Source organism: Mandrillus leucophaeus, unplaced genomic scaffold (genome assembly GCF_000951045.1).
Source record: "Mandrillus leucophaeus isolate KB7577 unplaced genomic scaffold, Mleu.le_1.0 Scaffold570, whole genome shotgun sequence".
Lineage (NCBI taxonomy): Eukaryota > Metazoa > Chordata > Mammalia > Primates > Cercopithecidae > Mandrillus > Mandrillus leucophaeus.
The window spans coordinates 190280-211406 of NW_012106142.1; the positions used below are offsets into that span (position 1 = coordinate 190280).

Sequence of the window (21127 nt, forward strand, 5' to 3'; positions counted from 1 at the left end):
TTTTTGAGACAGAGTCTCGCTCTGTCTCGTCTAGGCTGGAGTGCAGTGGCGCGATGTTGGCTCACTGCAATCTTCACCTCCCGGGTTCAAGCAGTTCTCCCATCTGAGTCTCCCAAGTAGCTGGGATTACAGGTGCCCGCCACCACACCTGGCTAATTTTTTTTTTTTTTTAGTAGAGATGAGGTTTCACCATATTGGCCAGGCTGGTCTCAAACTCCGGACCTCAGGTGATCTGCCTGCCTCTGCCTCCCAAAGTGCTGGGCTTGGCATGAGCCACTGTGCCTGGCCGTCTTTGTGCATTTCACACGGCTTATACCTCATTGTCAGGTAGAAGTCCAGACTTCCTCTAAGTCCAGCCCTTCAACTAAAAAGTGTTTTAGCTGAGCTTAGTGGCTCATGCCTATAATCCCAATGCTTTGTGAGGAAGCCAAGAGTTCAAAACCAGCCTGGGCAACATAGCAAGACCCCATCCCTACAAAAAATAACATAAATTAGCTGGATGTGGGAGCAGATGCCTGTATTCCTAGCTACTCTGCAGGATCCCCTGAGCCCAGGAGTTTGAGGCTACATTGAGCCATGATCACATCACTGCACTCCAGTCTGGGCAACAGAACAAAATCTTGTCTCTAAAAATATAAATAAATAAAAATAAAAATATAAAAAGTTTTTGTTGGATACCAGCCACCTATAGGTGTTCCATATATGCAAAGCCTATCAGAATGGCCCTAACACAAATGTCTCCCATTTTCTCGAAATTTCTAAAGCATTTATTGTCTCTATCAACAATTCTCTAGTCCTCTTCCAAAGTCTTTGTTTGGGATGTGTACATCTTTCTTCCAGTTTGGTTGTCATCTGAAAGTAAGAAATCCTTGCCTCTTACTTCTAGACTTGCTTGTTACTTAATAAATTCTGGTTGGCAAGACTTACTGGGACAAAACTGATAGTGACAGCTCAGTTGGAGAAAGGCTCTTCCAATTAAAAGTTCTGCAGTGCCTTCTGTCTTGGATCCTATACAAATAAGTAACTGTCTTTGTGTTCTCATGGTGAATGGCTCTGAACCAGGGCTGTGTAAGAGATGGGGACCCTTTCGTCTACCCAGCTCCTTGGCCGACCCCCAGCTGAAAGGGACACAATGCTGGAAGTGCTTGCCGAATGAGACTGAGAATGTGGGTGGAGTCCCTCCAATCGGGAATAATGGAAAACTGAATTGCCAAAAGAAATTGTATCCTAATAAAATGAAGCACATGATTTACATTCCAGGTCCTTCAACTATTCTATGGGAACCCGGGCATTTTCCCATGACAGTATTTTTATCCCTGATGGGGGAGCAGAAAGTGAGCAGACAGTTCAAGCAATGTCACAGGACAACATCTTGGGCAAAGTCAAAACTCTTCAGGTAAGACAGCTTGAGAGTGGAAGGTACGAGCCATAGGAGGGGCCCAGCTATGGAGGGAAGTGGGAAAAGTCCCGAGCTTGGCCTTAAGTAATGGATTGGGAGGTCCAGAGGTCACTCCTGGTGAGAATTACTGCTTTCTTGAATTCAACTCTATTCTCTGGAAACCTCCTGCCCAACTGCGAGACCTACGCTATCGCCATTGCAGCCACGTGCATGACACACCCTCTCCTTTTTTTTCAAAGTGTTCCCTCCATTTTACTGGACATGAAAATAAGTAGCCAAGAGAAGCTGCAGGACTTGGGGCCAGGCACGGTGGCTGAGGCCTGTAATCCCAGCACTTTGGGAGGCCGAGGCGGGTGGATCACTTGAGGCCAGGAGTTCAAGAGCAGCCTGGGCAACATGGCGAAACACTGTGTCTACTAAAACTGCAAATATTAGCTGGATGTGGTGGCACACACCTGTAATCCCAGCTACAAGGGGGGCTGAGGCAGGAGAATCGCTTGAATCCGGGAGGCAAAGGTGGTAGTGAGCCGAGATCATGCCACTGCACTCCAACCTGGGTGACAGAGCAAGACTCTCTCCCCCAGAACAACAACAACAACAACAACAACAACAAAGCTACAGGACTTGGATGAGAGGAAGAGTTCCTAACCATTAAGCATTGCCCATAATCCCTGGATCAGGGCTGACTGTCGACTGAGAGTATGCACAACACATATCCACTTTCCGAGTCTCTATAATTGGACAGTGAATGACATGACTATTTTTCTGCTGTGTTTGTAAATCTCACCACCCTGAGCCACCTTGTCTCAGAAGAAAATCACAAAGCTCTTAAGCCACCTTTCAGTTCACTCTGCAGAGTGGGGCAGTTTTCCTACTTAAAATCAACTCTGGTGGTACCTCCGTAACCATGAAAATATAATAAATAATTCTTCACCAAATGTGATTGAAATGGCAGGTCATACAGGAAAAGCAAGAAGAGCAATGCCCTTAGAGCCTGACTATGAGGTCCGCCTAGTGGCTTGGCAGATAGAATTCTCTCACCTGGCCAGACACGGTGGCTCACTCCAGTAATTCCAGCACTTTGGGAGGCCGAGGTGGGTAGACTGCTTGAGCTCAGGAGTTCGAGACCAGCCTGGGCAACATGGTGAAACCACATCTCTACCGAAAATACAAAAGTTAGCCAGGCATGGTGGTGCATGCCTGTAGTCCCAGTTTCTCAGGAGGCTGAGGTGGGAGGATGGCTTGAGCCTGGGAGGCAGAGGTTGCAGTAAACTGAGATCATACCACTGCATGCCAGCCTGGGTGATAGAGTGAAAGCTTGTCCAAAAAAAAAAAAATTCTCTTACCCAAGATAGATGCCCAAGCAAGCACTTCTCTGAGGTTCTCCAGCTAGCTGCTTGGAGGCTCTCCAGGTTATGAGCAGAGGGCTCTGGGCTGCTGGTTTCCACCTGTCTGTAAGTCTACAACACTGAGTTAATAAATGAATCAATGAACGAGAAAAAAAAAAAAAAGGAAAAGAGAACAGCTGCCCTCAGTAGCTACTGATATGCTGACGCACTTTACTCAGTAGAGATCAGCAGAAGATTGAGACCATCCTGGCTAACACAGTGAAACCCTGTCTCTACTAAAAATGCAAAAAAGTAGGTGGGTCTGGTGGCACGCACCTGTAGTCCTGGGAGGCTGAGGCAGGAGAATCGCTTGAACCCGGGAGGCGGAGGTTGCAGTGAGCCAAGATCGCGACACTGCACTCCAGCCTGGAGACGGAGAGACTTCGTCTCAAACAAACAAACAAAAATTTATTTCTGAGGTGTTCTTGTTTCTATGGAGCATGAGCTGTGTATTTTGTGATATTTTGTGGAAATCGTGTCTGGTCACGTATTCCACATAACACCCAGCTAAATGTGTAGCCTGTGGCAGATGGGGAAGTAGCTAAGAGACCCTGGAATGACACCCAACTTGCCTAGATCTTGATGCCTGCTGCCATAGTCCTGCCCTCAGGGCCAACCCCAGGCATGTCCTTCAAATCTTAGGATTCCTAACCGGCTTCCATTCTTGGTTCTAGCTGGCTGTGCTCTTACACTTTTTATAGAAAAAGCACTTCTTATAGGTCAAAGATGCCCTTAGAGCCTGACTATGAGGTCTGCCTAGTGGCTTGGCAGATAGAATTCTCTCACCTGGCCAGGCACGGTGGCGCACTCCGGTAATCCCAGCACTTTGGGAGACTTCTTATAGGTCGAAGAAGAGGGAAGGATGATGATGGCCGAAGAAAACTTTGACCCCCCTCCTCCTTACCTTTCCTTCTTCAAGTCTTTTGATTCTTGCAATATTATTCCTAAGAAGTTGTGAACCTCTGTTTCATCGTATCCCCTTTCTAAGAGGAATGACTTACAGATTTCAGTTCACAAAACGGCTGTATTTTACGAGAGCTTTTTAGGAGTTGTTAAAAAATCAGATTAAAATCTCTTGTCTTCAGTGATATCTGATCTGTCACATCACACCACATGCCACTGCCATGCCAAGAAGTGGATTTAGTGTTGTGAAAAAGTGTACTATATAATTCTGCAGTGTTGGAAAGATAGAAACTCAATAAAAATACGTGAGTGCCTGGTATTTCTGTTAACAGTAAGGCATGATTTTAAATAATCTGATGTCATAATTAATAAAATGTAAAATGACTAACTTCCCCAAAGTGACACTTGTGTAAACACAGGAAGAAAAATGTGAGTAAAGCAGAATAACTATTTAATTCGTGTGCGCTCATTTTGACAATATCTATTCATATGAGGTCTGCCTAGTTTTGCTTCTGCTGCATGGATTCACAAGCTTCCTTTCATCTCTGTAGTTATATTTTTGAAAACATAAAAGGCTTTGTTTGCTCTTTGAGGAGGGAAATGGGGATCATAGGAAATGTGATTTTTTTTGGCATGACCTGAGATATAACTGTATCATCCCCAAAAAGATTGTGCTTTATTTTTCAGTCGACTAAGCAGTATGTTCCTGGTAAGTCGTAGAAATGGTAGTAACTTTATGAACTTGCATGAATGCTTTGCATTTTTCCATGACAACATGATGCTGGTATTGACGCTTAGTAAGCAGCCTAAGAGACTGCCCCCTTCTAGATGCCAGCATGGAATGAGAGAATTGAGTTGTGTCTGAGGCATGTATATTTTTATGTCTGGAATTGTCTTTGTGTATGTGTATATGTTTATTTTTAAAAAGAGAGAAGTAATGGAAAACACCTATTTGACAGTATATGTCCTGGCAAGCTGATTAGCCACCATTATTAAGACATTCTTCTGAGATGAGATGTCTACTGGAATGCCTTTTTTCTCTGTGGCTTAAGAAACTTCCCAGCCCTTGCAGCCCCTAGAGACCCACGGAAGGGTGTCTGTAATGCCTGCATTTGGAAAGGTTGCCCTCTAGTGCCTGCACATTGTTGGCTCACCGAGAACTGTCTTAGGTTGCAGGTTGGTATCTTTCCACGGAATACAAAATACAGTATAAACCAGCCTCCCCTTGCCTGAGTAACGTGAATCTACCATCTGCCACAATTTCTGTGGCAGATTTAAAAGAAAAATCACTATTTAAAAGAAAAATCACCATTTGTTTCTAAATATAAAAATAATGCACGTGCATAGTGAAAACAAATTTTTATATATAGGGCAGTTGTAGGGACAAAACCAACAATGGTATCCTTTGTGAGGACTCTGTACATAAAAGAGTTGCTCTGTGGCCAGTAGTATGAGTACCGTCTGAATGAGTGACAGAATGCGGTGAAATACAGAGCCAGCCCCACCTGGCTTTGGGTGAACTCATTCAACCTCTCTGGCACTTTCTCCTCCTGAAAACTAACGGGCATGCACACAAGGGCTGATCTGAGGGCCCCTCCTGCTTTTAAGATCTGCTATCTCTATAAAATCACCATTGACCTGCTGTAGCACAGAGCGGCTTCAGAAGCTTTGCACTTCGTTGCATTTCAGCTACAATGACCTTGACATTCCCTACAGCTGCCCACCAGCACGGATCAGGGAGGGTGCCTGTTTGTGTAAGATCAGACCAAGCTGTGAGGTATGTACCAACTGGTGATAAAACTCAGGGGTACCACAGTCTAAGGCTGCAGGTAATTGTTAGGATTATACCACACCTTTGTCAGGAAATGCTTAGTCTGTTTGTGCCATGGATTATCTGGTGTGGGAGGGAACACCTCCATCCTGAGTAGCTTGTATCTCCCACTGAGCCAGATTTCAGTTACAAATACCAAAGTCATACATTCGGGGATTTTGACACCTTACTGCAGCTGTCAAGGACACAAAGAATAAACACCCACTCTTGGCCACTTCTTCCTAGAGCAGGATGTCTGTAACTCCGTATGCTTTTTCTTTTTCTTTTTTTTATTATTCATTTTAACAATGGAGATACCTGTAGTTTGTTCAAAAAGGCAGCAAATTTATTTTTTTTTCTGCTTTGCTCTTTAGACACAGTCTGAAGGATAGGAAAATCTAGACGCTGGCAGAGAGCTGCAGAATATGATGTGCTCGGCATTTCCACATTGTAGGAATAAGCCTTATAAATATGGATGTGCATTCCTGTAACGTCATTCTGCAGCATTCCACATTACAACAAAATGGTCCAATTTGAATGAATAAAATATAGTTCTTGTAGCTCACATTCCAGTCTCAACAGTAACTCCATTCATAGCCACCAGCAACATGGAGCATCAGTTGAGGCACAAGTGTCCACTCTCCCTTCTGCTTATACTTCCTGTGTGTATAAAGGAGCCTGGGGGCTGGGCGTGGTGGCTCACGCCTGTAATCCCAGCCCTCTGGGAGGTCGAGGTGAGTGGATCACTTGAGGCCAGGAGTTCAAGACCAGCTGGCCAGCATGGTGAAACCCTATCTCTACTAAAAATACAAAAATTAGCCGGGTGTGGTGGCACGTGCCTGTAATCCCAGCTACTCGGGAAGACTGAGGCAGGAGAATCGCTTGAATCCTGGAGGTGGAGGTTGCAGTGAGCCGAGATTGTGTGGGTGACAGAGCGAGACTTCATCGCAAGAAGAAAAAAAAGAAAAGAAGAAGGAACCTGGGGATATATGTATATTTAAAGATATATGTATATTTAAAGAGGAGTGGTAGTTTATCTCTCTGAAAACTTAAAGGCCAGCTTATCTTAACAGTCTGGTTTTCAGTGATTATTTCATAGTTCCTCTCATGACAATGCCTGAGTAGTGGGCAGAATTAAAGTAACAAAAAAGACACATTTATCCACATAGTCAACTCACATGACACCTGAGATTGCCAAATAGGTGTGAGCAGTAAACTTCATTGTTGATATAATAAAGCACACAAAATGTCCTAACAGCCAGTCTCCTCTGAGTTGGCTGAAGGAAGCATTCAGAGGAGGTACCACAGGGAGAGCCTGTAGGGGTGAGGCCTTGGCCTTGAGTACCTGAGGACTGCGCACCATGCCTCAGATCCTGAGTCCTGCCCTGGCCTGGGTCCACTGTCTCATCCCAGATGACTGTAGGGCAGTCCTTCGTCTGGACATAGAAACTGTAGCCCTCCTCTTCATCATGGCCACCATTCCCCTCTTTCATCTCAGTTTCTCTTCCTAAGTTCCCCAGCCATCAGCCTGAGTTTGTTTTCTCTGGGGGGATTTCAAGTCAGCTTCTTTACTAAGATGCACACTTTCATTCTGAAAGGCAACAGCATGATGCTGATTTTGCCAGGATGAACATATCTGTGACATACATGATAGATACACATTCTGCTTCCCTCCCTCCCTCTGTCTTTTCTCCCTCTGCCCTCCCCTGCCAACGTCCCCCAGCTGTTGTAACTGCAGCTGGTCTGCTCTTCCTGGGCCCTGCTCCCTCTTCTTCCCTATGCATTTTCTCTGTTCCCTGTCCCTTCTTCTCGATTTGCCGCTTTAATTCTCAACTTCACTTCCTAACATTACTCTTTTCATTTCTCTGCTTTGTACCAGGCACCTTCTTTTTCCTGCTCTTATTCCATTTTTTTTTTTCTTACCATGTTCTCTTTTCTATTTGTAGATATAATAGTTACTCCATCTTTGGACATTATTTCAATTCAGACTGAACTGAAATACATTTTGCCTTATTCTTTTTTTGTCTCTTAAGCATCAGGATGGACCAACAGGAGTATTATAAAAAGGGCCCTAATGAAGTAAAACAGGCCAGGTGCAATGGCTCATGCCTGTAATGCCAACACTTTGGGAGGCTGAGGCAGGAGGATTGCTTGAGTCCAGGAGCTCCAGACCAGCCTGAGCAACATAGCAAGACCCCACCCAACTCTACAAAAATTTTAAAAATTAGTCGGGCATGGTGGTATGCACCTGTAGTCCTACCTATTTAGGAGGCTGAGGTGGGAGGATTCCTTGAGCCCAGGAGTTTGAGGCTGCAGTGAGCTATGATGGCACTACTGCACTTTAGCCTGGGCAACAGAAGGAGACCCCAACTCTAAAAAATTAAAATTTAATTTAAAAAATTTAAAATGAAGTAAAGTTTAAGAGTGTGTGTGTGTGTGTGTGTGTGTGTGTGTGTGTGTGTGTGTGTGTGTGTGTATATATATATAGGGATGATGGCAAAAATCCTAACTAAATGGTATTAGAGTGTTAGGCCAGGTCCTCCTTGGAAGTTCATTATCCTTTCCAGCTGGGTGCAGTGGCTCATACCTGTAATCCCAGCACTTTAGGAGCCTAATGCAGAAGCATCACTTGAGCGCAGGAGTTTGAGACAAGCCTGGGCATCATGGTGAGACCCCGTCTCTACAAAAAAATCTGAAAATTAGCTGGAGAGAAACAGAAGAAAGACATTCTGAAGCAGTGAAGCAGTTCACAATCACCACAACCAGGTTCTCCAGCATTAGGTATGGTGGTCGATGTGTGTGGTCCTAGCTACTTGGGAGGCTAAGGCAGGAGGATCACTTGAGCCCAGGAGATCGAGGCTGCAGTGAGCTGTGATCATGCCACTGCACTCTAGCCTGTGTGTCAGAATGAGACCCTGTCTCACACACACACACACACAAAAAATATCCTTTCCACTCTAAGCACAAGAAATGTCCTCATCTCAGCATTGGTAAAAAGCAGAACCCCCCAACAGGAGATGTCTCAGTCTAAGGGGATTTAGAATAGTTTCCAGTTTTTGGCCAACACTCCTAGAGAAGGCTGGACTGGGCGGACCCAGGAACCATTCCCACCTCTTCTGCACAGGTCCCCACCCCCTTTCCCAAGGCTGCAGGGTGAGACGGGCCTGTTACCTTGTTACTCCATGTCCTCTTGTCTAACTCCATCCATCGGCTGTTCTAACCGTGCCTGCTTATTGATTTGTTTAGAATAGATACTACTTGCTGCTTTCTGTTGGACTTGTTTTTAGAAGATACCCTTTTCAGCCTTTTCCTCCCCACAACCCTTCCAGGCTGCTGACGCTGTACTTCCCTTGCTGAACTTGGCTTTTCATGTGTGTTCCTTTCCTGTGAGGCTGGGAGAGCCAGGCTCAGGCTGAAATACCAGCAGACCCAATATAAGCCCTTGCCTGGCTGTGCTCCTGACTTGGCATGCTGGGGTCCCCAGGGGGCATGTGGAGGGGACCCTTGGGCTCATCTCTGTTATATCTCTGCAGTCTCACTGCCCACTGTGCAAGGCTGAGGGGGAGCTGGGCAAAGGTGGGTGGATTTGGTACCACTGAGTTCAAAGGGAGAGAAGACATTTCCTTCAAGGGATTCTTCCACTAGGGAACATCAGTGAAGTATTGGAAATACTCTGTCTCTTTATTTCTGCCCCTGGAAGAAAGAAGTGCAGTGTCAAATTTATGAGCACCAGTGGAGTGCAATGAAAACAACACTGAATGTTATTTTTAAAAGACCTGAGTTCAGATTCCTTTTGAGCCACTCATTCTTTCCATAAGCTTGGGCCAGTCACCTCTCTCCACTGGGCCTCAGACCTTTTTGCAAAGTGAGGGGTTTGGAGTAGGTGATTGCTATGGCTTTTTGCAGCTCTGTGGGATTAAATATTAGCCAGATTAGAGATAAATATCAGGCTGCGCACGGTGGCTCACGCCTGTAATCCCAGCACTTGGGAAGGCCAAGGTGTGCGGATTGCTTGAGACCAGGAGTTTGAGACGAGCCTGGGCAACTTGTTGAAACCCCATCTCTACAAAAAATACAAAAGTTAGCTGGCCATGGTGGTGCATGCCTGTAGTCCCAGCTACTTGGAAGGCTGAGGTAGGAGGATCACCTGAGCATGGGAGAATCATCTGAGCCTGGGAATTCAAGGTTGCAATGAGCTGAAATTTGGCCACTGCACTCCAACCTGGGCAACAGAGCAAGACCCTGTCTCAAACAAACAAACAGAGAAAGATGAACATTTCAGAAAATATATTTTTTGAGGAATATAATGACTATGAAACCTAAGGACCTAGGTCTTAGAGCAGTGGTTCTCAGCTGGGGGCAATTTTACGCCCCAGGGGACTTTGGGCAACTTCTGGAGACATTTTTGCTTTTCTAATCTGGCCTTCCTCTACTTGCAAATACTATTTAATCCTTTCTACCCTATTTTCCCCTCCCTTCTCCCTGTCCTTTTAGCCACCACTCACCAGTAATCAGTCCCTCTCTGGCTTTTCCCCACTTGGTTCCTCTATCCCCTTTGTCACGGTTAGGTGGCCACAGCAAGGCAAAGAGGACGTCCAGATTGTTCCTATCCTTTACAGGGTTTTAGTATTGATCATGGAAAGACTTGCTGGCTCTGGGGCCTTCTTTGCCTTGGCAGTGACCCATTGTGGCAGAATGCAATGTTCTGGTTTGGGGTCTCAAGCTAAGGGCTGGCGAGGAAGGCTGCAGAAGTATAAATCTTCAAAGTGAATATGTCCCAAAGGGGCTGGAGAGTTGCACCAACCTTTAGGGTCTTGATTTCCCTCACTGGTTCTTACATTTCATGTAACTATTTTCTATACATTTTTTTTTGCACTTTTAAAAGACTTTTTATATAAATGAATTTATAGGCTAATCAAAAATGTTTGTCATAACGTATATCCCAACTTTTGGTTCAGAAAATGTGGCCACCATGCCCACTGGGAAATGTTGGGATCTCCATGAAAGAGGTGGCTGGATGAGAAATCATGGCTTGAAGGTGGGAAAGAAAAAAAAAAGAAAAGAAAGTGGAAAACAAATTAACTTATTACAGGATGGCATCGTGGTTTCCTGGCACGGAGTTGAGTCTAGAAATCAGTCGTGCACAAGGTATGCCTCAGCGCTCACTAGATATGCTGGAGAACCTGGTTGTGGTGATTGTGAACTGCTTCACTGCTTCAGAATGTCTTTCTCCTGTTTCTCTCCAGCAACAGTTGAGCAAGAATATCAAGTTTGGGCAGCGGCCACCCAATGCCATTCCCATGAAGAAGGCAAACAGTGGAGAGGCTAGCTTAGAAGAGGATCTGTTCCTGACCAGTCCCATGGAAATTGTGACTCAGCAGGACATCATCCTCTCAGACCCCGAGAACAAGGTAAGTCTCCTCCAGGGAGTTACTTGATTGATTGCTCATAAACCAGGGCAGGATATTGGGCCTCCAGTAACCCTGGGGTCTGCGGTGGGGGAATTAGAGGGAGGATCTTTTCTGATGAGTGGCTCAGGGTTCAAGGGCACTTCCTGGTAGGTGTCCTGACCTGTAGCCAGCAATGAGGATGGGGAGAAAGAGGAGACATGCCCTTTGCAGGCGGTCTTCCCAGTATCTTTCACTTACGCTTCAAGGCTTATGCCTACCTCTTCTGGGAAGCTGTACCTGGCCTCACCACAAGCTGTACTATCTTCTCATGCCTTCACTGTGTGTCTTCACCATTTTTTACATGTCTGTACTCCCTATCTATGTCCATGTAACTGTTTTCTCTCCATCTCTAAACATGGGATTCCTTGAGAACAAACTGGGTCTGACATATCTATGTCTCCCTAGGACTGAGCCACTGCCTGCTTTGCAGCACTGCATAATTATTTGTCCAACTGGACTAATTTAAAGGGAAATGAAAAAAGAAATGCGTAGGGGCTCCATGAGACAGAAGACATCAAACAGGCCAACTTGAAGAGTCCCTGGCCTGGAAAGACAGTCACACTGCAGCGCCATCCTGTCTAAATTTGATCTCTTGACACTTTGAGCATATCCTGAAATGAGAGTTCTTCCAAAGCAGCAGAAAAGATGCCCTTAGACCTCTTAGGGAAAAAGGAGCGAAGTCCAACCAGTAGTGAGTCAGGAATTCTCTAGGTGAGGCACTGGGGTTTCACTTTAAATAAATAAATAAACAAATAAATAAATAAAGCATTCTCTAGGCTTTGCCCATCAGGACCCCTGGGATTTTGCTGGGCGTTATTAAAATGGGCATGCCTCAGAAGAAATCATGCATTATCAACTCATGCGTCCTAAGAGTAGTGAGAAAGATGAGTGATTTGCAGAGGCGAGTGAGGAGGGGATGTGAAAAAGGACATTCTTCCCCTGTTGCCCATTGTGACACCTGGCACCCATGCATTGACACCCTTTGTGTGGTAGGTCAAGCAGGGATGGGCCCATCTCTACCAGCAGGTCTAAAATTGCTCTTCCCAACCTCTCCAGTGCTAGGCAGCAGCAACAGCCATCGCCTTGGTGCAGGGGTATCCTGAGGTCTGAAGCAAATGTCCTCACAGTTATTGATGAGCTCATAAGTGCTAGGCACTGTGGCCTAGGGGATTGTTTGTTCAGCAGGCACTGTCTCAGATATGGGTGTTACAGAGGTGAACAAGATTCTACAAGGGGCTCCCCACCTCTGTAGTTTACACCCTAATGAGAGGGTGTAACAAACAACAAACAAGTCAACAAATATATAAATATAATCACTTCAGATCAAGAAAAATGCTGGGTGCACAGAAAATAAAACAGGGTAATGGAAAAGTGAGTAACTTGGTGGTGGAGAGGTCTCTTATTTGGATGAGGAGTGTAGCAGGACCCTGGTGGGAGCAAGGAGGGAGGGTAGAGCGAGGTGCCAAGCCGGACTGTATAGAACATGGGAAAAGGGTAAATTCTATTTTGAAGATAATATGAAGCCTTTGAGTCATTTTAAGCAGAGCAGAGACATAATCTGATTTGTATTTTCTGAAGATCCTTCTAAGTGTGGTGTGGAGAATGGATGGAGGTAGGGCAAGCTGATGTTGCTCTGGAAGGGAAGAAAAGACGCTTTTGTAAGAAATGGTAATATAGGATAGATGGTATCACAGGGGCCAGGCACTGTGGCTCACACCTATAATGCCAGCACTTTGTGAGGCTGAGGTGGGAGGATCACTTGATGCCAGGAGTTGGAGAACGACCTGGGCAATATTTTGTAGAGACCTCATCTCTACAAAAAGTATAAAATAGGCTGGGCGCAGTGGCTCACGCCTGTAATCCCAGCACTTTGGGAGGCCGAGGTGGACGGATCACCTGAGGTCAGGAGTTCGAGATCAGCCTGGCCAACATGGTGAAACCCCATCTCTACTGAAAATACAAAAATTAGCCAGACGCAGTGGCGCATGCCTGTAATCCCAGCTACTTAGGAGGTTGAGGCTGGAGAAGAGCTTGAACCCAGGAGGCAGAGGTTGCAGTGAGCTGAGATCATGCCACTGTACTCCAGACCAGGCGACAGAGCGAGACTCTGTCTCGAAAAATATATATATATGTGTGTGTGTGTGTGTGTGTGTATGTGTGTGTGTATATATATAAAATAAAAAATTAGCCAGACGTGGCCCATGCCTCTAGTCCCAGCTACCTGAGTGGCTGAGGCTTGAGCCCCGCACTTCTAGGCTGCAGTGAGCTGTGATTGTACAACTGTACTCCAGCTTGGGTGACAAAGTAGAGACCCTGTCTCAAAAAAAAGAAAAAGAAGATACCACTATAAGAGGCATAGTGAGCCATATGAAAGGTACAGATGACCTCTGGGGGTCTCTTGGGCATGCCTAGCACATGGGGGTATAAATCTTTAGCCTTTTTCTTCTCCCTTTCTGCTGTTTTCTTGGCCCCTCCCTGGTCTTTCACCTTCTCAGCCCAGCTCTGCATGTGGAGTTGGTAGGCCTTCTTTCTTCTCACTCATTGCTTAGATGGGGGAGGTGTGGCTGGAGAAGGGGCAGAGTCAGCCAGCAAGGCCAAAGCATTGAGGTTGGAGGCCATGTATGAGACACAGCCCTGCACCCCAGGGAAAGTGGCCGTTGAGCTACTCACATTCTCTCAGGCAGTGGAGAAAAACACAAAGGACCGAGACTGGGGACTACCCAGGTGGGAAACACATTGAACTCGGGGAGAGGCTGGTGCACCCTCTGTGTCTCAGGCAGTGCTGTTGGAGTTTGGATATTAGCATAGTCCCCACTGGGACTCCTGCTGGCTCTCTGAGGCCAGCTGCCCCCCTGTGTAGAGGAGGGGGCGGCCCTACCCAGGCACAGACAGTGTCTGGTTATTTGCCCAGAACTTCCTGTTCAGGCCTTTGACTTGAATGCTCTCTTACTGTTCCAGTCCAGTGATACGCCAAGTTCTCTAAGTCCTCTGAATCTCCCTGGAGCTGGAAGTGAGATGGAAGAGAAGGTAATACAATTTGAACTTATTTAACTTCTTTCCTTAGTTAACTTTCATCTTCTCCCCGCTCCCTTTTTTTTTTTTTTTTTTTTTTTTTTTTTTGGTGACCTGCTGCCTCATTTTCCATTCATAAATGTTGCCTACATATATTTAAATTCCTTCAGAATGCCACTAGTGACAGATGTTGGAGCGTCTGTTTCCATAGCAAGGCAACTGCTGGAACTGAACTCTGCTCTGAAAACTAGCCATACTCCCAGCATGCCTGTGTTTGGGGTCCTAGAAGTTGGTAGCTTTCCTCAAAGGATCATGTACTTCAAGACCCTGTTAATTGATTGAAAAGGGCATTCCAGAATAGCTGAACTCCAGTCTGTAAGGAAATTAGTCCTCTTATATTTAGAGAAGTGAAACAAAAACAAAACAAAAAAGCACTTTAGCATTTCTCTACTTTTATTTTGTTTTTTTAAACCTGGGACTTTACCGGCAGGAGTGTAAGAACGCTGTGGACTCTTCTCTCCGGGCACCTCTTCTGTAGGAGCCGATCTGCCCCACTGAGAACCTTTCATCTGCACAAGGGGACAGACATCCTCCCAAGGCCTGGCAGACAGTATAGGAAGCAGGATCTGCTCCTGAAGAAGGGGATGGCTCAAGACAGTGCTGCCCCCTAGACAATGAGGAAGCCAGCTGGGATAACTAGAAACAAAGCACAGCACTTAAATCTCAGCGTCAAGTGCTTATCTACGTCTTCAGTCTGTCACATTTGGCTCCGACTCCTTTTTCTCATGCATCTATTAGGGGATGGAAACAAATGTTTAATTCAGCAACAGCTTAGAATCTGATGCCTATCATGAAGATAACCATAAATAAAGGAAAGCTAGAAGGCCAAAGGCTGATTTTTCTGTGCATCTTGTCATAAATTAATATGTACTGAGCATCCATTTTGCTGTTAGAGCTAGCTGCTTCGTCTTTCATCTTTTGTGCATAAATATAGAAGATAATTGCAAAATGCAAGCCCTTCCGCTAAACCTCACCACTCCATGCTTACAGCAGGAACAAACAGATAAACCCTGGCCACATTGGAGCTGCTGGCATAGTGCTACGCCCCCTGCAATACTCTGGCATTGTGTGGCCAGGAGCCCTTTGCTTGCTGCCAGCCTGTGAATTCTCTGTAGGTACAGGCGTGGCATTCTACCTTCTGATTCAGTGTGGCCTCTAGCTTCTGGCTGTGTCACGCACTCTCTGATCTTTTCAAATCTACACTTCATCTGAGGTTGTGATTTTTTAGTGATTGCATCTGTATTCTAGAGCTGCAGGCCATTCCACAATTCATCCTTTGAAGGACCGCACTTGTCCCCGTGGCAGATTTTTGCCGCTCATTTTTCTCATCAGGTCCCTCTTGCTTTTATCTTCTCAGTGCAGTCAGTACCCTGAGACTTCTTTGGAGTGATTGTACCAAAACTTTCTTATTTTTTTTTGAGACAGAGTCTTGCTCTGTAGGCTAGGCTGTAGTGCAGCCTAGCCATCTCACTTCACCCTCTGTATCCTGGGTTCAGGGAATTCTCATGCGTCAGCCTCCCCAGCTGGGATTACAGGTGTGCACCACCACACCCGGCTAATTTATTTTTATTTTTAAAATTTTTGGTAGAGATGGGGTTTTGACATGTTGGCCAGACTGGTCTCGAACTCCTGGCCTCAAGTGATCTGCCCGCCTCAGCCTCCCAAAGTGCTGGGATTACAGGTGCGAGCCATCGCGCCCAGCCATACCAAAACATTTTTACTGATCAGGAATTTCGTGTTCCAGGTATAGATGTTTTGCTTTATTTTCCTTCATTCCTTCAACAAATATTTATTGAGCACTGACCAAATGAGGTTTGCTATGTGGGTGTAAAGGGGACCCACACAAAGATGAAAAAAGACACATTCCCGGCCTCAAAGGGACTAAGTGCTATGTAGGAGCTGAGGCATATATGCAGTGTCTAAGAGTTTAACGGTTCTTAGCACAGAGGTGATCTAGTCCAGGGATCAGCAAACTACTCATTATTTTAGGATTTGTGACATGAAGCTACAAGTACTCTCCTTTGTGCCACTCTTCCTTCATAGCACAAAAAGCAACCAAAGACAATGGGTGTGGCTGTGGCCCGGTAAAACTCTGATTTTCCAAAACAGGCTGTGGGCAGGATTCGGCGTCCTGGCTATGTTTTGCTAATCTCAGAGCTACTCTGAACCTCATATTAGTCAAAGTAGGACAATTAGTTCCTAAAAGATACATGACCTTTAAAAGTTAATACCGGTGGACGCTGGCGGAACAAATAGTCAGTGTCCTTTGGTTTCAAAACGGGTGTTCATTTCATTTTCCAAGGAGTCCCCTCTGCTCACCTGCATTCCCTGGGTCAGGCTGGGCAAGGCACGCACTGGAAGGAGTGCTACCATTCTGCGATTTCCTGCAGGTTGTCTTCTGATCCCAACTGACTTTCTATTTTAATCTCTCCTATAGGTTGCTCCCGTTAAACCGTCTCGGCCAAAAAGGCACTTCTCTTCTGCTGGCACCATCGAAAGTGTCAACTTAGATGCCATTCCCCTGGCCATTGCTCGCCTGGACAACAGTGCCGCCAAGCACAAGCTGGCTGTTAAGCCAAAAAAACAGAGGGTGTCAAAGAAGCACAGGCACCTTGCCCAGGTGTGTAGAGCCTGCCCGGGCTGACCAGACAGGTGCCCTTGCCTACTGGGCACTAATTCTACAAGTGGGTTGGCATTGGGGTCGAGCCATGGAAAGACCTGAGTGTGTCCCCATCGGGAACTTGAGTGTGTGACGGTGTTGGGGAATACTCAAGCCTGTTTACTTTCTTCGCCCTTTCTGCCATGAGGCTGGTGGACCTCAGAGGGAGAGGGTGCTTTTGAGGGACTTCAGACCCATTGTGTTTGCTTTGCAGTGGAAAAGTGGTTTAGCCAATGCTCCCTCAGTTTGACTAGGATAGGCTTCCAAGTCACAAGCTTCAGGGGACATTGATGAAGTCCAAGTCTCTTTTTGCTCATCTATCTAATGCTGGAATATTGGTTTTCCCCTTGTTTGTTCATATTAAGAAAAGGAATTAGGGAACGACAAATAGAGGAGCTGTGGGGGGTGGGGGGGCACGGAAACAGAATACACCTCCTTTCCTCCATTCCCACGACAGAGTCTTGCGTGGGGTGATCAATGCCTGAGTTTAGCTATCCCTGAACTTGAGAATACCTGCTTCCAAGTGTTCTTGAGAAATTAAGAGGGACGCTGGCACTGTGAATAGGAAAAGGAACGACTGTGGGTGGAGAAAGCAAAAAGCTAATTGTGTTTCCCTTCCCAATGTTAGGATCCACAACATGAGCAAGGCGGCCTTGAGAGTCGGCCCTCCCAGGACCAGAATGGACACCCAGGCGAGGAGAAGCCAACGTGGCAGGAAGAGGAACCCAATCCGCTGGATTCCGAGGAAGAGAGAAGACGCCAAGAAGACTACTGGCGAGAATTGGAGGCCAAGTGCAAGCGGCAAAAGGAGGAAGCAGCCGAGAAGAAACGCCTAGACGAGCAGAGGCTGCAGGCACTGGAGAGGAGGCTTTGGGAAGAGAACAGAAGGCAGGAGCTCTTGGAGGAGGAGGGCGAGGGGCAAGAGCCGCCTCCAGAGGCGGAAAGGGCGCCGCGGGAAGAGCAGCGACAGAGCGTGGAAGCGCCAGGCTGGGAGGACGCCAAGCGGAGGGAGTGGGAGGAGCGCGAGCGCCTGGAGGCCGAGGAGGAGCGGAGGCGTCTGCAGGCCAAGGCCCAGGCCCAGGCGGAGGAGAGGCGGCGGCTGGAGGACGACGCCAGGCTGGAGGAGCGGAGGCGGCAGGAGGAGGAGGAAGGAAGACGTGCGGAGGAGCTCAGAAGGCAGGAGGAAGAGGAGCCCGAGGGATGGGAAGAGCTGGAACAGCAGGAGGAGCCGGAGGCGCAGGGGCCGCACGATGCGGCGGAGGAGGTTGGGGAGTCCCTGCGGGGTCCGGAGGAGGAGGATCTGGAGGGAGAGGAGGAGGAGGATCTGGAGGGAGAGGAGGAGGATCTGGAGGGAGAGGAGGAGGATCTGGAGGGAGAGGAGGAGGAGGATCTGGAGGGAGAGGAGGAGGATCTGGAGGGAGAGGAGGAGGATCTGGAGGGACAGGAGGAGGAGGGCCAGGCGCACTTGGAGGACGCGGGGGTCCAGCTGAGCGAGCTTCTGAAAGACTTTGAGGAGAGGCCAGAGGAACAGGAACGCCTGAAAGCCGAAGTTTGCAAGGAGCAGAACTCAGAGGCCAAGCGGGGAAAAGAGCAGCAGGGAAGGAGCGGGGATTTCCAGGGGGCCGATCGTCCTGGGACCGAGGAAAACAGAGAAGAAGGGGACACGGAGCCTCTCCGGAAACAAGAGGGGCCTGTGGAAGCCGCGCAGCCTCCGGTGGAGAGGAAAGAAGCCGCCGCCCCTGAACAAGGCCGCAAGGTGGAGGAGCTGCGGTGGCAGGAGGTGGACGAGAGGCAGACCATGCCCCGGCCCTACACGTTCCAGGTGTCCTCCGGGGGGAAGCAGATTCTCTTTCCCAAAGTCAACCTGAGCCCCGTGACGCCCGCAAAGGACAAGGGGCTCACGGCTGCCCCCCAGGAACCAAAGGCCCCCAAAGTCAGCCCAGCCCAGCACGCGCTACCCTCGTCCCTGAGCGTTCCCCACACCGCCATTCTGGTAACGGGCGCGCAGCTCTGCGGCCCGGCAGTCAACCTGAGCCAGATCAAGGACACCGCGTGCAAGTCCCTCCTGGGCTTGGAGGAGAAGAAGCACGCGGACATCCCCGCTGGGGAGAACCCTCCCCGAGGCCCCGGCGACGCGCGGGCGGGCAGCGGGAAGGCTAAGCCCCCCCAGGAGTCTCCCAGCAGCGCGTCCGCACTCGCAGAATGGGCTTCCATTCGGTCTAGAATCCTGAAGAATGCCGAGAGTGACCCGCGCAGCAGCGAGAGGGACCATTCGAGGCCCAGCGATGAGTCCACTCCCAGGGGCCGGTGTGATTCCCGCGGGAACCTCCGGAAGACTCCGCCAGTCAATGCAAAGTTCTCTATTATGCCTGCCTGGCAGAAATTCTCCGATGGTGGCACGGAGACCTCCAAACAGAACGCGGAAGCTGAAAGCATACGAAAAAGACCCATGCTGGTACCCAGCGAAGACACAGCCCCCCAGCCTCCTCCTGTTGGTGTTCGTGAGCTCGGGAAGGGTCCGGAGAAGTCGGAGATGCACCGGGAGCCCGCAGACACCACCGAGGGATGTAAATTTGCCAAAGACCTCCCGTCTTTCCTTGTCCCAAGCCTTCCTTATCCTCCGCAGAAAGTGGTGGCCCACACAGAGTCCACGACCTCTTCGGACAGTGAGACTGCAAACGGGATAGCAAAGCCAGACCCTGTGATGCCAGGTGGGGAGGAAAAAACCTCACCGTTTGGAATAAAATTGAGAAGGACCAACTATTCCTTGCGCTTCACCTGTGACCAACAGGCAGAACAGAAGAAGAAGAAGAGGCACAGCAGCACCGGGGACAGCGCAGATGCCGGGCCGCCTGCAGTGGGGAGTGCTCGTGGAGAGAAAGAGATGGAGGGTGTGGCCCTCAAGCATGGTCCATCCCTCCCCCAAGAACGGAAGCAAACCCCGTCCACCCGGAGGGACTCGGCTGAACCTTCCAGCAGTCGCTCTCTTCCTGTGGCCCACCCTGGGCCCCCACCGGCCAACAGCCAGGCCCCGGCTCCAGAGCACGACAAGGCAGCAAACAAAATGCCATTGGCACAGAAGCCAGCACTGGCTCCCAAGCCCACCAGTCAGACCCCACCGGCATCCCCGCTTTCCAAACTGAGCAGGCCCTACTTGGTAGAGCTGCTGTCTCGCCGAGCGGGGAGGCCGGACCCAGAGCCAAGTGAGCCGTCCAAGGAGGGCCAGGAGAGCAGTGACCGCCAGCCACCCTTGCCCCCAGGCCCTGAGGAAAGGAAGGGACAGAAGAGGGACGAGGAGGAAGAGGCGACAGAGAGGAAACCCGCTTCCCCACCTCTGCCTGCGGCTCAGCGAGAGAAACCATCCCAAACACCCGAGGCCGGGAGGAAAGGTAAGTAGCTGCAGTGGGGGAAACTGCTTCCAGCCGAGGTGTCAGAGCCAGCGCATCAAGGAGAGGTCCACACGCAGGTTCGTGAGAATAATTTACCGACAATACAGATTTGAAAAAGGAAAGTTTTGTTAGAACGCTGCAGAACAAAACAATGGGGCGCCTCAGTGAGAGAACTGAGTGCCCTGGTGGATTTCCCTTAGGAGCATTTATGGACCTTAGATCAGGAGCTTAAGGGTAATTGGAAGGGTAATTTGGGCCACATTAGCCACTTAGGTCATGATAAATGATTACATTTGTGGACATTTTGGCGCCTTAATGTCAGCAAGGGTTGCAAAATGAGTGTTGCCATGACATTCCAGAGATGTCTAGAAATTCTAGTTATAAAAGTTGAAAAGCCTGGAACCAGATGCCTACATTAGATACTAGGGAATTTTAATTCTGAATTCCCCAGATAAGGAGTTCTGCCTCTGGATGGTCTGTTGGATGGTCACCAGGTGGTCTGCGCTCCTTGTCTGCCTCTGTCCAGCTCGTTGACTATGTCACTGCTGGAATCAGAAGTGCCCAATGCCAAAAGTAGCCAGTGGAGCTGGTGTTGGCCACACCTTCATTAATTATAGAGGCCAGTGTGGGATTCCGGAAAGACATTCGTGAGCCATAGTAAGGCTCTTTACTTCTCATTCTTTCAAATCTGGGAAATGCTGACTGACTCTGCAGTGTGTCTGCAGTTCACTCTTGATAATGATACTTATTTACACAAGCAATAAAAGGTGCCAACACTTAGATGAATGCCTTTTTGGTTGGCAATAGAAATTGAAATAATAATCCCGGGGACTGAAGATGTCATTAACCATTTTGAGGGGGCCTCACAGTGATGATAAAACTGGTCGAGTGAGTGTCCCCGACCAGTGTCTTCACTGTATCTCTGGGCAGTAGTGGCACCATGATGGCAGGTTAGGGGACTTTAGGTGTCTCCATCAGGCCTGTGGATCCTCTCTATAGGATAATTGACTATCCCCATTTTATGTAAAATGCTTTGCAAATGCAGCTTGGGTCCCTC

General features: G+C 48.1%; 1 protein-coding gene across 1 annotated transcript in view; it reads left to right on the top strand.

Annotated features, from left to right (window-relative positions):
* Positions 1–21127, top strand: part of KIAA1211 (KIAA1211 ortholog) — a 166796-nt gene that overhangs the window by 133800 nt on the left and 11869 nt on the right. Inside the window, exons 4-9 of the mRNA XM_011998430.1 lie at positions 1261–1396; positions 10747–10911; positions 13909–13977; positions 16460–16642; positions 17310–17994; positions 18124–20070. Coding sequence (XP_011853820.1) covers positions 1277–1396; positions 10747–10911; positions 13909–13977; positions 16460–16642; positions 17310–17994; positions 18124–20070 — 3169 coding nt within the window. The 5' untranslated portion in view covers positions 1261–1276. The remainder of the gene's footprint in view (positions 1–1260; positions 1397–10746; positions 10912–13908; positions 13978–16459; positions 16643–17309; positions 17995–18123; positions 20071–21127) is intronic.